Genomic DNA, 18,173 nt, shown 5'->3' with positions numbered 1-18,173 from the left:
ATCACAAAGAGCGTTACAAAAAGAAGACAGTGGCATTTCTTATTTTCCCCACATTCCTCATGTTTTTCTCAGTAGTCAGAATGTTAATGCATGGAACACTCACCTTCGAACAGAAAGGCCAGCCATAGGGCTGGAGGAGAGCCTTTGAATCCCCCTGTCGAGGAGACTAGTGTTCTCCTGATACTGGTGTCACCACCCATCTGCAGTGGGGCATGGCTTAAGGAAGCCTCCTTCAGTTAGCCCCTCCCCATTGCGTTCGACCTCTGGCAGTGCAAGCACGAAGGAGAGGCTTGTTGCTGCTCTGCATTCAGGGTTTGGAGACGGGGTGATTGGGTAAGAACATGGATCGGTCTTCACCTTTTGTGGTGAAGGAGGACTTTTGGGTCGACCTCTATGGGTTCTGTGGCTTAAGGGGTTCCCCAAAATATCTCCTTTGGGGCTTACCTGGGGGATTTACCTATCTCCTATCGGGTTCTGTGGTTTGAGAGGGAGGTCCCCATGGATGACCTTCCAGTAATGATCGGATGGAATGGCAAATCATCACTGTGGAGTGCCCCCAGGGTCAGGTGCTTCACCTAGAGTGGTTGACTCGGCAGGTAGTTAAGAGAATTACACCTGGTCTCAAGCCATTGTCCATGTCGTAGTGCTCCCCCACAACTAATTACTTAGTTCAATTCCCAGTTTTAAATACCACAGATCAATAAATGACCCATTATTGCTCCATAACTTTATGTCTGGTGTTTTTATTTTTTGGTGGGGATTCAAACACTTTTAAAGCTTTTTATGATCTCGAATTCCAGAGGATAGAGATTTCAGAGGGATTCTTGAGTCCATCCTCATCTATATAGGAGGATTGGCAAAATGTGAGAAATCTTTGGAACGTTCTCTTTGGGTGCTAATCCTTCCTCAAGACATAGTGCAGAAATGTAGTTTTTGTAATCTCATTTACACTTAGACCCAAGCCCAGGCTTTCTGAAGGCTGGTATACTGTGTTTCCTGTCTTCATACCCAGAGAAAAGGGAAGGGCAAGCCTTCACAAAGACCAGTTATGATACCCAATTATTTTTAATCAACAATAACACAACACAAATAATGCAGTGTTTGAAGAAATAAAAACAGCATGGTTTGTAGGGAGCACAATACTCATACCTTTTTTGTTCTTTCAAAATAAATAATTGAGAAAGATATTAAACTCTGTATTAAGCACTTGAATCATGAAATAAAGCTCATGAAACTATTGATGATAAGATCACAAAGGATATTTCAAATGAACTGTGAACTCTAACATTAGTCTAAACTGTGAACTTCAACAGCTCTTCTCAAACTCACAGTGAGATTAATTTGTTTCTATTAGTTCTCTTTATAAACTGATTAGTCTTGGAACTACAGAGCTGAATGCTGCCTTTCAGCCAGAAGCACTATTTTATGACCATTATAAACCTGTTAAAAAGGCATTTTATTATAATGGAAGAGGCAACAAAGCCTTAACTACAATGCAGTGAGCAGGACAATGGGAGAATTTATTGCTTTGGGGAAGATAAATATCCTGAACACTCACCAGTTTGGCATAACCTCGGTGATCTAGGATGAGGTTTTCTGGCTTGAGGTCCCTATAAATGATTCCTTTGGAATGCAAATAGGCGAAAGCTTCTACCACACATGCTGTATAAAATCTTGTTGTAGAATCTTCAAAAGAACCTCTGCAAAGGAAGAGTAAGAAACGAGTAATGCTTCACTTGTACTTTTCATCCAAACATTTGCTTTAACACTTTTAATTTGAAATTAGATTTCAAATGTATTGTTTCAATAATGTCACGGGAAGGACAGAACCCCATGATAGAAGCTTGAATCCATTTTCACTTGTAACTTGGGCTATGTCTACATTTACCAGATTAATCCTGGAGCTGTTCCGATGCAGCCAAGAAACATCCATTGATTCTTTAGTCACATGGCTGGTGGGATCAAGGATACATTGAGGCTACCACTGCTGCTTCATTGCCAGCTAGCAGATCTCTGGCAGAAACGTGATGGCGGCTTCATATTTCTGGCCACATGTTGTGCACCTTGGCAGGACGCCATCATAGGTGTATCAGCAATAGCAACGTTATGCCAATGTGGGGTGAGTGGATCCGGCTGGATTCAGGTGGAGCTAGTTGTTCACATTTCCAAAACACCAGGATACCTTTACAGCAGGCCTGGGCAACCTGTGGCACTCCAGGTGTATGGACTTCCAACTCCTAGCCAGCTTACCAGCTGTTAGTAATTGTGGAAGCTGAAGTCCAAAACACCTGGAGTGCCACAGGTTGCCCAGGCCTGCCCAAGAGCTTCCTTGAACTTCATAAAATGCTGAATACAGCACTTTTGTTGTGAATCCAACCATCAACCTCATCACATGAGGTCCTGGCTCCCCCCCCCCCCCCCCATTAGACTTCTATTCAACATGGGAAGCTTTTAGTGTTTCCACTGCGGCAGCATGCAGCAGTTTGCCTATACTTTTACGACGGAGCCCGCCAGCTCCCATCCTACAACGTAGAACAACTTCCAGCGGGGCTCCATGTGGGTGACGGGTTTTAAAGACAATCTGTCTTGCTGAGTCAATTTACTGATCAAACTAGATTCTAGGAGAATGTGCAATAGCCAATCACTAATTCTCTGTTTGGTCTTGACCTTTCTGACATTAGGATCAACCTCAAGTCTTGCAACTGACTTAGCACTTTCAGTCCTAATTAACAGGTCTGCAAAAACAGGCAGGTTCAAAATCAGAAGGGCATTAGCAACCTTGCAACTGATAAAACCAACAACAGGACATGCCTGATGTAGAACATATGAGCCAGACATGTTCCACCTTGATGAAGGCAGGCATCATTTTAGTTCTGATTTATGGAGAGAGAAAGCCTACATATCCTAAAGGCACTAAATTCCACCTGATTTGGAAACCAAGCGGGGTGCATACTGGTTAGTAATTGAATGGGAGACCACCAGCGAACACCAGGTTCTGCAAGCTATATGTCAAAGGAAGGAACTGGCAAAACCACCTTGTGTATTCCTTACCTAAGCAAACTGTGAAATGCATGAGGTTGACATAGGTCAAGAGGTGACATGAAGACATGTACACACACACACTATGGGAAAAGAGGAGCTTGTTTTCACACAGTATAAAATTACCACACAGGGGCTTATGTTGCACTGTTCTCCACTGGTAACATGAACTCTGACAAACTGACAATTACATTTCAACTTCCAGCATACTGTGTGTGAAACCACCCAAAGGGCTCACAGAGTCAGGAAAAACATTTTTCATGTATTTAATGACCTGCCTGTATCAGCCCACAGCCTGCCGGGGATACCGTACTGTGAAACAGCTGTAGGGTTATGATGGAATCATATTTCTCTGCTTGTTTGCTTAGCTGTTGAAAGCTTACAGTTTTTGAAAGGCCACAAATAACTTCCATACATTTGTTGCAGTTATATTGCTAGCTCCAATGGGAATGCAAAGGGATATCATAGCCTTATTATAACAACATAAAACCTAAAATCATTGTTATCTCTTAACTGGTCAATTAACATATACAGTTGCAAACATGACAAACTATGATACAATCAGCAAGAATTCCTTGTATGTATATATGTGCCTTCAATTTGCCTGTCAACCTGTGGCAACCGCATGCTTTTCATAGGGGTTTTTCAGACAAAGAAATTCAGACTCAGGCCCCTTTTACACAATTGTATAAAATCCACATTATCTGCTTTAAACTGGATTATATGGCAGTGTAGACAAAGATAATCCAGTTCAAATCAGATAACATGGATTATCTGGCAGTGTAGAAGGGGCCTCTGTTCCTTTCTATGGTATTTACTGGCTTGTCTTCCATCAAACTACTTAACTGGACTGATCCTGATTAGCTTCCAAGATTAGACAGAATTTTAAAAGGTTTTTTTTTTGCCAAATTAAAGAATGTTATAACAACATTATGTAAGATGATTTTTGTTCCTGGTTTATAAATGTCATTTACTAATCGGTTCTATCATAAAACCATGGAAAACGTTTATTAAACTACAAAAACTTTGCTTTTGTGGGACATCCTGCAGGACATTTTGCTCTAGTTTTTCAACGAATATCTCAGAGTCTCAACCAATTCAACAGGAGTCCCCAGTGGTGCAGTGGGTTACACCCTTGTGCCGACAGGACTGCTGACCCGAAGGTTGGGTTGCTGACCTGAAGGTTGCTGGTTTGAATCCAACCCAGGGAGAGTGTGGATGAACTCCCTCTATCAGCTCCAGCTTCATGCAGGAACATCAGAGAAGCCTCCCACAAGGATCATAAAAACATCAAAACATTCGGGCATCCCCTGGGCAACGTCCTTGCAGACGGCCAATTTTCTCACACCAGAAGTGACTTGCAATTTCTCAAGTCGCTCCTGACATGAAGAAAAAACCCCTAACCAATTCAACATAATTTGTGGCAGCCACAAAAATGACATTTATGGAGTATAGCAGCTACTTTCAAAGTAAGTACCCCACAATTAAACAGGAAATAATACTTTCAAACTAGGCACAGGCATTTTTTAAAATTTTGTCAATAAATATCTCATAGAGTTTCAATCAATTCAACATAGTTTGTGGCAGCCACAAAAATGAAATTTCAGGAGTATAACTACTATTTTCAAAGTAAGTACCATACCATTAAGCAGGAAATAATACTTTCAAACCAGGAACAGAAATTGTATAACATTTTGTTACATAGTGTAATCAGGCCACACTGCTTTCATATGTTCTAAAAAAAATTCTGAGTGTACAATTTAAATGCTATGCTAGGTTGAGTTTAAAAAAAAACCAGAATCCTTAGGAGAAGATGTGATTTAAAGAATATGTTATAATGTATTCCCCTCGATATATGGATGTCTTCATTAATGACTTCTGGCGACCCTAAGGAGACCTTATCATGTTTAGAGGATATTTGGCATTTCTCAGCAACAGAGTGGGATTTGCCCAATTGGAGATTTGAACCCAGATTTCACAAAGTCCAAAGTCCATTACATTGCAGTAATTCTTCCATTATACACATTCCATTATATATTTTAATGTAAATTAAAATATTTCACTTCCAATCATATTTCACTTTCAAGCACAGCTTCAAACACTTTTATTTCTATTTTTTATTTCAGAATTGTAAATTATATCATGAGACAGTTACAATGTTCATATGTTCTTCAACAAATGCTGTTGGGCTACCACAATTATTTAATTTAATAGATTACTCAAAGAAAAGAAAAAAATTACCCCTTTTCAAAGCTAGATGGCAGCAGATACCATGATTATAAGAAAAATATAATTAAAAGAGAACTTGAATGGCTTCTGCAAAACAATGTTCCTTCTAAAAATGTATGGCTCAAATGCCTATTCCCATTCCCAAGTAGAGTAGGACCATTGAATCAATGGGATTTTACCCATGACAACAGCTGATTCAACGGGGCTACAGCAGTCAGGACTAACTAACATGATTTCAGCCAACAGCAATACTAACAGCAATACCTTTGCAAACAGCAATTTTATTTATTTCAATAAATTTAATAAAAGTAACCAGTTGCTTGAAAACATAATCCAGTATATAATAGATTACACTATTACTTGTTTTTTTATTACTCTGTGGGGCTAATTAGGGAGGAAGAAAAACCTTTAGGATTTCAAAATAAATGGCATTAAACTTGAAAAAATATTGTCAAATTGCTCCAAAACCATCTCAATAAAGTAACTTTGCTTTTGCTTGCTTGCTTGATTTTCCGAATTAGATTTGTCACCTACAGGCAACTAGCTACAGCTAATCCTTGTTTGTGACTTGTGGCTTTGAAACTCTGATCCCACTGATCATTTCTATTCCTAATATAACAGACTGACTGAATCGCTATTCAACAACATATTGAGTTTGTCCTTTCTCATCGGACTATAAATAGGATTACAGGTCTTTACTCACTCTTCTTTCCTCGATTTCACCCTGCTATTTAAACTCCTGTATACATTTAGATACAATCCATTCTAATTTTGGTGACAACTATTTTGTTTTCCTTCATTCTTTTTCCAGTCATGGAATTAACAGTATTTTATGATTACTAAAAGCACAAATTATATTTGTGGACCCTTCTACACAGCTGAATAAAATCCCACATTATCTGCTTTGAACTGGAATATGTGGCAGTGTGGACCCAGGGGCCTTCCACACAGCCATATAACCCAGAATATCAAGGCAAGAAAACCCACAATATCTGCTTTGAATTGAGTTATCTGCATCCACACTGCCATATATTTCAGTTCAAAGCAGATAATGTGGGGTTTGTAGTGGGTAACTTCATTTCTGATTTGGCACCTTATGACACAACTGAACCAGGCAAATTTGCTTACCTGTCCCTGAGAATTGTCCAAAGCTCTCCACCTAAACAAGCTTCCATCAACATATATAAATATTTGCTATCCTTGAATGTTCTGTATAGCCTAGAATGGAAGGAAAACAGACATTTGAGGGCTATGAGTATCTACTAAAATTTAAATTACAAAATTATACATGCATAATACAAAGTGATGATATATAATACAGATGTTATATGACGTGTTTAGAAGCAGTGCTGTCTTGAGATGCCAGTCTTCAGAGAGTTCTGCATTTATGAGATACCAAATTTCACAGTTTGCATTTATGAATGATAGGCTTTGAATAAAAGTGTCCCTAATCACATTTGTTGGGGGGGGGGGGGACTTCATGTTACACAATTATAGCTCTATACTGCTTTTTAAAGGGGAGGGGGTTAGGGTGATTCCATCTTACAGAGTCCTGGGATTTGCTCTTAAGGGAGGGATATTTAAAACCCACATGGATATTTAGAATTATGTAGACCTTCACCAAAGTATGAATCCAGGATTCCAGAGGAAATTGCCATGGAAGTTAAAGTGGCCACATACTGCTACCACTGTGTAATAGGAAAGCGCTCCTGAGATATCTCACTGAATCAGCAGTATTCATTCTATGGCTGTATCCACCTGTAGAATTATAGCAGTTTGACATCACATTAACTGCCATGGCTCAATGCTGTAAAATTCTGAGATTTATAATGAGATATTTACCCTTCTCCTTAAGCGAGGTATGGTGCCACAACAAACAAGTTGTTGGTAAACCAAAATATCTTCCATTGAGAGAGAACACTAGAATTAATTGGGGATTAATTAATTTTATTTTATCTGATTTTGTTCAATACACACCAACTCTCCAACTGACACAGGAAAACTGTAATACCACATTCTGGGAGTACTTCCACACAGCAGAAAAGTTAAAAAAACAAACAAAACCATGTCAGGGCAGACTGTAGTCTGCACACCACCAGCAAAAGCCCCCGCTTTTGCAGCTGGGTGTCCAGATATCCTCCCGGCACCTTCTGGGAGAACACACAGACAACCTAACCCCCTCCCCAAACCCCTTTAAAAAGCATGAAAAAAGTAAATAATGTACCCGGCTGGCATTTCCCTTCTGCCGGCCCTCTCTTGGCGCGTCGGAATGATGTGCCAGGAGTGGGGGAGTGAAGTGATTTTCTTCCCCCCTCCCCCCCCCCCATCTCCTGGCTCATCATTCTTACACACCAGAAGAGGGCAGCAGAAGGGAAATGCTGGCCAGGTAATTTATTTTACTTTTTAAAGGGGTTTGGGGGACTTTTGAGGAGGGGGTTGTTGTGCTTGCGGTTTTCTGGGCTAATTTCGGGCAGTCCAGATAGAGTAAGTAGTGGTTTTCTCCCGCGCCTTCCAAGAAGGTGTGGAATAAACCCACTATCAAATTAATTCACCACATACCAGGGTTTTTAATTCATGTTTTTCACGGACGTCATCTAGGCAGCCCCCTTTTTATTGTGGGAAGTCCCACTATAAAGGGGCTGTCAGGATGTGCCCTCGGATTCTTACAGAGGTCATACAACCTCTATGGTTTAAATAATGTAAGCTGCCATGTTGTTGTTCATATTTATCATAATACACAGGATTTATCAGTTCATAACATTCTACTGTCTAAGGCATAGGTTGAAAATGTCTTCATAAACGCTACACTAATTAAAATGTTATTGCAAGTAGTTGTTCACTTTGTGCAGGTATTTTATAAAGTAAAATCCAATCAGTTTTACACACACTCCAAAGTCTTTGTGTTTACTAGATTTTGCTGTTATTTTGTAAAAATTCTCTCTGTATTGTCAAAGTCTTTCATGGCCGAAATCATGGGGTTGTTCGCCCACATCTATGGCAGGCATCCTCAGAAATTGTGAGGTACACCACAACCTCTGAGGATGGCTGCCATAGATGAGGGCAAAACCTCAGGCGAGAATACTTCTAGAACATGGCCATACAGCCAGGAAAACATACAACAACCCCCAAACCTCTCTCTTTAATAGAGAGATCACAAAATCATCTTTCAAGATAAATGAATATATTGGGAAGTTTTTGTACTCTATGAGTACACACCTTTTTACTTCATTATGTGGGGTCAAGTAGATGTTGAAGGACTGAAGCACCAAGTTTTTTTTTATTAGCACAGATAGCAATATCACCTTTTCCCCCAGGCTTCTTTTGAGTTTTAGGAAAAGAAGGTATGCATTTCTCCCAACATTTGTGTTGTTCATGATACCTCTTATAATGCAACTGTTTACGGATGGTCTTTCAGGAGCTGCTAGATTTACAAAATCCTGTTATACTCTTGGGGAAAATAGAAATAATATAACGGGATTGTTCATATGGCTCAACTGTCAATATGTTTGGACTTTTCTTGCGGGTACAGCTATGGATGAGACCTTGTGCTCCAGAATTCATCACTGTGCTATTGTGCATCTGTTTTATTTTTTTTTCTAAGATTGGTCAAAAGTGTGAGAGAAGGAAGAAAGGGATTCATGTTCCCCCAGAGTGGTTCTACCTGAATTTTCTCCTTGCTCTAGGGCCTCCTTGACTGCATTTGAGGTTAATTTACATCAGCAAGTTGATAATCCAGTACTGTATTTCATTATATCTCTACAGAATTTGCATCCACTGATGCTTGAGAAGTTTAAAAGAATGTTTAGTATAGATCATGAATAATTTATGTGTGAATGTAATATAATAGTACAAGGGCTAAGAGGCATGCGTCTGCACACTGGGAAGATGATTTATCCAGGGAAATGATCATACCTCACAATAAAATCTGAATGAGCTCCTTGCATTATCTGCTTCTCTGAGCGTATGTGCTCTTGCTGCCTTGTGTCCACTATGTGGCGTTTCTTTAGTATCTTCATTGCAAATGTTTTTGCTTCATCGCTCTTCAACTGGACCTTAAGAAAACAAAACATTGGATACATTTGAAATCAAATTACACAATAATGCCTGTAATTCAGAATTATAAACTGCAAAGGTGAATGTTAATATTCTTAATATATTTTAACATCTGGCACCCTTGAATCACTGGTAGAAGTGCAAACTGTAAAAGAGCTAGTAATATATGCAAAAAGAATTTGTAAAGGTCCTGCCTATGAATGGTATCAAACCACTACCCTCTTTAAATGATGGGCCAATTTGCCCTTTCGGCCCTTGCCAGCAATTATGCTCATGTTGTCTTATGCCTCCTCAGATGCTCTATTCTTCATATGCATCTTTTGCGATGGATTGGTTTCAGCCCTCTGATTTTTTTTTTCTGTGTCAGAAGAGATTTGAGAAATTGCAAGTGACATCTGGTGTGAGAAAACTGGCAGTCTGCAAGGACGGTGTTCAGGAGATGCCTGGATGTTTTGATGCCTTTACCATTCTTGTGGGAGACTTCTCTCATGTCCCCACATGGGAGCTGGAGCTGACAGAGGGAGCTCATCCACACTCTCCCCAGGTTGGATTTGAACAGGCAACATTCAGGTCAGCAACCCAACCTTCAAATCAGCAGTCCTGTTGGCACAAGGGTTTAACCCATTGCGCCACCAGGGGCTCTGAGCCCTCTGATGACTTGCTTTGATTATGTTTAATTCAGACATTCTTCCACCAGTTCTATTTTTTTTCACTCTGCTGTGAAAATAGAGCATTTAAAAAGCTGGGAGCACACAACTCCCATGTTATGTCAGCTCCACTGGCTGCCTGTTTGCTACAGAGCACAATTCAAAGTGATGGCCCTAAATGGCCTAAATGGCCCTAAATGGCCCTGGCCCAGTTTACCTGTCCGAACGCTTCTCCTTTTATGAACCACTGCAGAGACTAAGATCTTCTGGGGAGGCCCTGCTCTTGGTCCCGCCACTGTCAAGGCGCATTTGGTGAGGACAGACAAGAGAGAGAGAGCTTTCTCAGTGATTGCCCCTCGGCTATGGAACTCCCTCCCTGGGGAGATTAGATCAGCCCCCTCCCTCCTGTCCTTCAGAAAGATGGTAAAGACCTTGCTGTGAGACCTTTGGGAGAGACCTTTGCAATGAGGCAATAATAGGAAACCTACTCAGCTGACTGGAGCCAGCATGGTATCTTGAGTTGGTTTAAACAGCTGATTTTAAAGTAGATATAACTGATTTTTATGTTTGTGTATATTTACAGTTATTTTATGTCCCAGCATGGAATGCTTGCCTTATATATGTTGTGCTCCCCTTCACGGGGAGAAGGACAGAATATAAATGTTTTGAATACATACATACATACATACATACATTAAAAAGCCTATCATTTCAAGGGAGGAATCAACATAATCATTATTTTTATATATATTTTTACATATCACTCTCCTTATATTGTTCTTTATGGAAGTACAGAATTCATAGCTATATCACACATTAAACATGTCTCAAACATTGGCCTTAAGAGTATATCAGTAAAAGTAAACATTTGTGTTACAGCTGGAAGGATTTCATTATTGCATCTTTTTCTGAAAAATGAGATCAAAAAGAAATCATATAGTGACCTGACCTAAGATATCAGAGAGCAAAGCTGTAGTCCTCATTCAAGTTAAGTGAAGTGTAATTATGATCCACATGCCAGAATGAACTCAAAAGATTGCTTCAAACAGGATTCAGTGGCATATATCCAATTGTTAATCCCAACTATTGAATAAATGGGAGCCTGGTAAACCAACCCTTATGTAAATTCCATTAATTCAGTGGGGCATGGTTGGATTTAATCACTGAAAAATTATTTGCTTTCAGTGGAATGAACCCATTTTCACAATATATTCAGTAGACTCAATATTAGACATTTGAAAAGTGATTCAATTGTTTAGCCTACACTTCCTCACATATATCTGGAGCATTTTCCTTCTTTTTCTTGCTATTTTAGATTTGTTAAAATTGCCTGCTCAATGGATTATGTGTGCATGGGCGATGGGGTGGGGATGTTGATCTGTGATCTAGCATGTGATAGCAGAGCAATTGTTTGCCTCAATACAAACGCAATGTGATCACTTGCACTGCTTTCCAATGACTCAAATAATGTACATTTGTATGCAGCTCCAGATCAGAAACTGATTTGTTTAACAATGCTGTGTTCTCTGATGGTTTGACATCACCTGTCTGCAGCAGAGCAGGAAAACTCTCTTTGAGTCTCAATTTCCAGTTTGATAATTTATCATAGCTTTCTGCTAGACTCCTTTTTACAAATTCAATGTTCACTTTCTCCAATAAGAGAGGACCTGACCAATTCAATGGTTTGTTTTCAAGATGAGGATGAAGCAAGTCAATTTAAGATTAACTTTCAAGGAAACTGAAGCAAAAAATTAATTTTCATTTGAAGCATTGGTTTGGAGTCCTGCTGCACAATAAAGCTTTATGATTTAGAGAGAAAGGTTATATTTATTTGATGAGAATGGGCTGGATCACTCTTAGTTCATATAAATTTAAATTGATCAACCCTATCAGTTGATCAGCGGCTTTGTTTAGCTTCAAAAGCAATTTCACATTGATAATAAGCCAGTTGGATCTTCATTTTAATAAATAAACTAATGGTAAAATTCACAATTTGGATTATTCACTGGTATTTAATATTAATCTAACTGTGATAACTGTAAAAGGGAAGGTTCTACCTTTATTCAAACAATGACATCATTTTTTTAAAAAAAGCACTGGTCGTGATGCCAGTATTCCTGGCAAGGCGAAAACAGGGCTATCAAGCAAGCTGAGTGTAACCCCAAGGTCTTGGGATAGGTACATCTGTCATTCAAGCAGTGGGAGAGGTACATTACTTGGAAATCAGTCAAGTAGAAATAAATACTCAATTGAGGAGTTTTTAACATGCCTGTTTATTAAGCAAACTGAAGGCTGAACTGAACCTGTAGACAATGCTTTAGTTACAAGAGCGTATAAATCATGAATTACTGGGGTTCTTCCGCAGTTAAGATGGATGAGATTGCTTTGATATATATCCATCAGCATTCAGGAGCCAGTGGATTGAAGTAGCATTTTCAGAACATAGCCTTGGGACATGTTTCTGCTGAAGATGATGAAAGTCCTTTCAAGTCAATCTCACTGCTCTTATTGTTGGAATTGCAACAGCATTTATGTCACTGGAAAGTCTAGAATTCCACACACCAAGCACTAGTAATAGGGTTAGTTTGAGTGACCCAGAGTGTCCTACCTCTATATCAGCTTAACTTGACCCTTATGTAATGTAAATTGATGTTTTTCCATGTCTTCTCTTCCTGTCACTCCTCCCACAACAATTCCATAGAACAAAGCTAGTTTAGATAATCATCCTGAATATCTTTCCTATTTTAGAATGGAGGTACTTTGTTTCTCTACCCGCACCCTATCATTTACAGTATGTTATTGTAAGGCACTCCGAGTCCCTTTGGGGAGATGGGGTGGGATACAAATAATACAAATTATTATCATTATTGACACAACAACATTGTATGCCACAGCAAACAAGATAGATATGCTGGATTTCGTATCACAAAATCACAAGTTGAACACTTCCCAAGTGTTTAGAATTGTGTGATGTATTTTCAGATGATGCGCACAGATCCCAGTAGGGTGGCTTTTTGCAGTTGGCAGATTGCAATTTTGTCAATGTCTATTGTTTCAAAATACCGGCTGAGATCTTTTGGCACGGCGCCCAGTGTGCTGATCACCACCAGGACCACCTGTACTGGTTTCTGCCAAAGTCTTTGAAGTTCAATCTTGAGGTCCTGATAGCGGCTGAGTTTTTCCTGTTGTTTTTCGTCAATGCGACTGTCACCGGGGATGGCGACATCAATGATCCAAACCTTTTTCTTTTCCACAACTGTGAGGTCTGGTGTGTTGTGTTCCAGAACTTTGTCAGTCTGGATTTGGAAGTCCCACAGTATCTTTGCATGTTCATTTTCCATTATCTTTTCTAGTTTGTGATCCCACCGGTTCTTTACTGCTGGGTGGTGGTACTTGAGGCATAAATCCAAACCATGAATAAAATAACTTCTTCCACAACATAATTCCAAGAACATGAGTACAAGACTTTCCCAAAGATCTTAGACATAGACATGAACGTGGAACAGGACCCAAGATCTACAGAGCAACATGGCATTGCCTGATCTGACCCTAAAGTCAACAATCCTCTAATGTAAGGACCACAAAGCAATGAAGTCATGCATTTGACATCTGCTCTGTTGCTTCAAAGATTTCTCACTCTGTTGATTGGCTTTCTCACTTTGTTGTTTCTCACAGAGTCTCTGTGACATCCTCCGTAATCTGGCTCTCTCCTCCCGGAGACTGAGTCTCAAACTCTGATTAACTTTAAGTGTGTTCCCAGGGGAAAGATCTCTCCCTTTCTCCTTCTCTTTAGTTGCCAAGGAACAACTAGGGGAAAAGTCCTCCCTATTGTCTGATACCCCAGCATCTCTCTCTGTCTGCTCTGCTGTGTGTGTGTGTGTGTGTGTGTGTGTGTGTGTGTGTGTGTGTGAGAGAGAGAGAGAGAGAGAGAGAGAGAGAGAGAGAGAGAGAGACAGGAGCAACTTCAGTCGCTTCTGGAGTGAGAGAATTGGCCGTCTGCAAGGACGTTGCCCAGGGGACGCCTGGATGTTTTGATGTTTTTATCGTCCTGGTGGGAGGCTTCTCTCATGTTCCCGCATGGAGCTGGAGCTGATAGAGGGAGCTCATCCGCGCTCTCTCCGGGTGGGATTCGATCCTGGCAATCTTCAGGTCAGCAACCCAACCTTCAAGTCACGAGGCTTTAATCCACTACGCCACCGAGGGCTCCTTGCTCTGGTGTGAAGCTGTTTCTCTCTCACTAGACACAGACCCATTCTCCCAGGCAGAATCCTGATATAAAATCCCCTCATCTCCCTCACTGGAAAACCCATCAGTCCTCACAATCTCTGATAAAACAATCCCCCCATCTTCAGCCTCTGGCTGAACTACAACACTTCGCTTTTTTCATGAGGACAGGAGTCACTGGATTGTATTTTGATTGGATTAATTTTTCATCATCAAAGAACTATTGCTCTGAAATGTCACTCCAAGGGTCACAAATCAGAGGAAACTAATAAAGGTATGTAGTAGTGAGAGTCATTTATAATGGGCATCAAAACACATGCACTGGATAATAAACAACACTTAATATGGGTAATGTTTGCTTCTTTTAATAAAAATATAGAGTTTGTCAGTGAGCTTTTCTGTTTACACATTGGTTGGTTGTCACTGAACTATTCAGCTTTAAAAAATAAATGACAAAAGAAAAGAAATCCTATTTGTAATGCCTGCATTACTAACATGGATGGCAAACTGGCTTTTGTTTGAAATTATTCATGTTGGCAGCTGTTTTACTTTTATTGAATGCATACTTTTGAGAGAAGCCCGGGCAATTTGGCAATGTTCAATGGATTGTTTAGTAAATGCAGAACTAATTTTGTTGTATTTTGAAGCTTTGTAAACACAACACATAACAGCATAATATCAATACGAAACTTTAACAAGGAAGCCTGAAGGAATGTATTTTCTTCTAGTAAAGCAAGGAAAGGTTGTCTGATTCTGTAGTAAATGCTTCACATGGGCAAAACAAATAAATATCCAGTTATTATATTGGAGTCTAGTTTCAGGAATGCCTCAAGTTGTGGCATTCTGCCATTTTTAACCTCCAAATGACTATCCTTTCTTAGTTCTCAAAATATTTTATTAGGAAAAGCAAAAGATAGAATAGGATGAGTGATTTGGACATTTGGATACTAGCAAATAGGGAATCATCTATTATTTAATCTATCCCCATAGAATGTAGGGTTTCACTGATTATCATTTTTGCAGGAAAAAGGAGTCAGAGAAGAGCTGATTCTGGTGCTTTGGTCTCCAATTTTTTTTAGTTACTTGTGCAGGCAGCTCAGTACATAGAGCCCTAGCTCTGGAATGGGTAAAACACCCATATACAGCACTGAGTTGCATGTTGTTATTGTTATATACATTCAAGGTGACTCAGACTTATGACTATCATAGGATTGACCTGGTGAAATTTATTCAGGGGAAATTCTCTATCTGCCTTCTTCTAAGGCTGAGAGAGTGTGAGAAATTTTGAATCCCATGGCTGAACAGGGATTCAAATGCTGGTCTCCTGAAGTCTTAGTCCAATACTTAAACCACTGCATCATGCTGGCTCCAGACAGGGATCCATGTGCTGCTATTGACATTCAAAAATATATTGCCAAGTGGATCCAAGGACAAGAGTTTCTCTACAGACATATTTATTACCTATTTGAAAGACCATTGTATCTCAATATAAACCTGCCAGAATTTTAAAATATTAATGGGAAGCCTTTCGCTTTGGGCCTCATCAGATGGGGCAATTTTAGTGTCCTAAGACGCTTATACTGTACACTGTTTTGGAGATGGAGCCCCATGCCAGCTATCACATGATGTCTCCCAACATGGTAGCCTACCCATTGTGCTGGCTCTAATAGAGCCAGCACGCGTCTTCACCAGAAGGGTGACACTTCCCTTATGTGATGGGAGAAGTGTCACCACAAGGGAGCAGTGTGCGGGGCGACAGATGAGTGGAACATGGGGCAACAGATTCCACCAGCTGGCCCCTCTGCCTGGTGCTTGGCCTTTCTGATGAAGTTGGCCTTTCTGATGAAGTTATAGGCTCTCCAAGATGACTCTGTGATGACGCAATGGGAGAGCTTTCTCAGTGGCTGCTCCCATCTTTGGAACGCTTTTCCACAGGTTAGGCTGGACCCCTCCCTCCTGTCCATTTCCCAGTAGGTAAAAATATTTTTCTTTAAGCAGGCTTTTAATGTATAACTGGGGGCGGAGGTGTTTTGTTGATCTTTTAAATTTTGTAGGTTTTTAATAGATTTTAAAATATTTTATGAATGTAATTAAATAGCTTTTACATGTTATTGCAAACTGTTTTAAATTTACTATTTCTGGAAGCCTTGAATCCCACCCTGGAAAAAAGGCAGTATATAAGGCAAGCAAGCAAATGAATAAATTAATTGATTAATGTAGCAGGGACTTAATTATTTCAACAGTAGCAGATACTGTCTTACACATACTTACTGTGTTGTATAAGAAATACAGCTAACTCAAACTAGGGGCTTTTACCCCCCCCCCCCCAAACACACACTCTAAAAGCAGTATTGGGTTTTTTAAAATTATTTTGGACAGTGTGTGCTTGCCAAGGAATAGCCAGAAAACTCGAGTGCTCTGAAGGAATCTCATACCTTTTCAATTTCATCTTCTTAGAAGTCATTGCTCTTGAACTATATGACATGGTTGAACTTGAACTTAAGACATGGATCTTTCAGCGCGCTTTCAACTAGATATGACACTACAGACCCCTTGACAACTATGCTGCTGTTCTACATTTTATCTCTGACCCCCACCCCATCCTACCCCTAACGTCATCTCAGGAAACCTTGGATCCCCCGGTCAGGCACTTTAGGGGATAACCTTGTTATTATGAACTTTACTCTGACTCCTTTTACTCTCCTTGACGTTTGGTGGTTGAAGCTGATATTGTTTTAAAACTTTTTATTTTGTTTTATGTATTTGTTAAAATTGTGCCTGAATTCGTTTGTGTTTTATATTGCTTGTTACTTGTTTTTAATTGTCTTGTTTCATATTTTAATTTGTTTACATTATGTCTTTTGGGCCTGGCCCTGTGTTAGCCGCCCTGATTCCCTTCTGGGAGATGGTGGCGGAATACAAAAATAAATTATTATTATTATTATTATTATTATTATTATTATTATTATTATTATATTCAAACGTAATTCAAGAGATTCTTCTAGAGGACAAAGATTCATATCTCTGATGGATACTTGCAACAAGCATAAAAAATTATTTCACTATTTTCATTATAGAGGATGTGTTTCTTGAATAGACCCAATTTTAACGAAAAAATTCTAGATGGCAAAAATGGAAATATCATAAGGAATCCCGCCCCCGCCCATTACTTATATAAAAAAGGACTCCGAAATTTTATCCAATGTTTTAGATGTTATTATAGGACCTGATTCTGAGGTTTGAAAAGAGAAGTAGCAGTAGTAATAATGGCAACACCAGTAGCAGCAGTGTCTGCAACAATATTTTGGCCCTAGAAATTCATTCTGGACAACAGAATTGGGGGCCACATGCCCATAATGATGTTAAGGTCTCATTAAAATATGGGAAGGAAATTTCTGATTTCAATTTTGGAGACAAATTCTAGTAAGGTAATTGATAGGCTGCATGGAAACCTTCTGTGATCCCCCCCCCCCAATGAATGGGGAAATTTTGAAGACTTATAAATTTTATTTTTACATATGATTACCTAAAATGACACAAGTGAATATTTCTATAGCCAGTAGTTCTTAAGGACAGTAGTGGGAGAAATCAGGTGTATATAGAGAATGAACATATACTACATTTATTGATTTGTCATTTGATATAAATTCTAGCACTTATTTCCAGAAATTTTCAACTGGAGGACAACAGAGCTGCATGTGGATATGAACTGTAATTGCTATGGCCCAACCAACATTGTAAAGATAAAGTAGTATTAATTCTGGAAGATTTACATGGAGTAAGATACCAATGGTGCATCAGACACTTTCTATTTCAAATACTAAAAGGGATTTAAATGTCAGGAACACCCAAATTCTCATCCAGTCAGCATCAATGGATCTGTCTACACAGGTTCAAAATCTATACTGACCTTGAAGTTATTACTGTCTGCCTTCATAATATCCATGGATGTCTGGTCCTTGTCTCAGAGTAACTCAATTC

General features: G+C 39.5%; 1 protein-coding gene across 3 annotated transcripts in view; it reads right to left on the bottom strand.

Annotated features, from left to right (window-relative positions):
* Positions 1 to 18,173, bottom strand: part of prkg1 (protein kinase cGMP-dependent 1) — a 904,903-nt gene that overhangs the window by 18,777 nt on the left and 867,953 nt on the right. For all 3 annotated transcript variants that reach the window (XM_062976200.1, XM_062976201.1, XM_062976198.1), the window contains exons 11-13: positions 9,181 to 9,320; positions 6,397 to 6,486; positions 1,559 to 1,700 (exon numbers count right to left, since the gene is read on the bottom strand). In XM_062976200.1, the coding sequence (XP_062832270.1) occupies positions 1,559 to 1,700; positions 6,397 to 6,486; positions 9,181 to 9,320 (372 nt within the window). The remainder of the gene's footprint in view (positions 1 to 1,558; positions 1,701 to 6,396; positions 6,487 to 9,180; positions 9,321 to 18,173) is intronic.

Source organism: Anolis carolinensis, chromosome 3, assembly GCF_035594765.1.
Source record: "Anolis carolinensis isolate JA03-04 chromosome 3, rAnoCar3.1.pri, whole genome shotgun sequence".
Lineage (NCBI taxonomy): Eukaryota > Metazoa > Chordata > Lepidosauria > Squamata > Dactyloidae > Anolis > Anolis carolinensis.
This window is presented reverse-complemented; position numbering and strand designations above follow the sequence as displayed.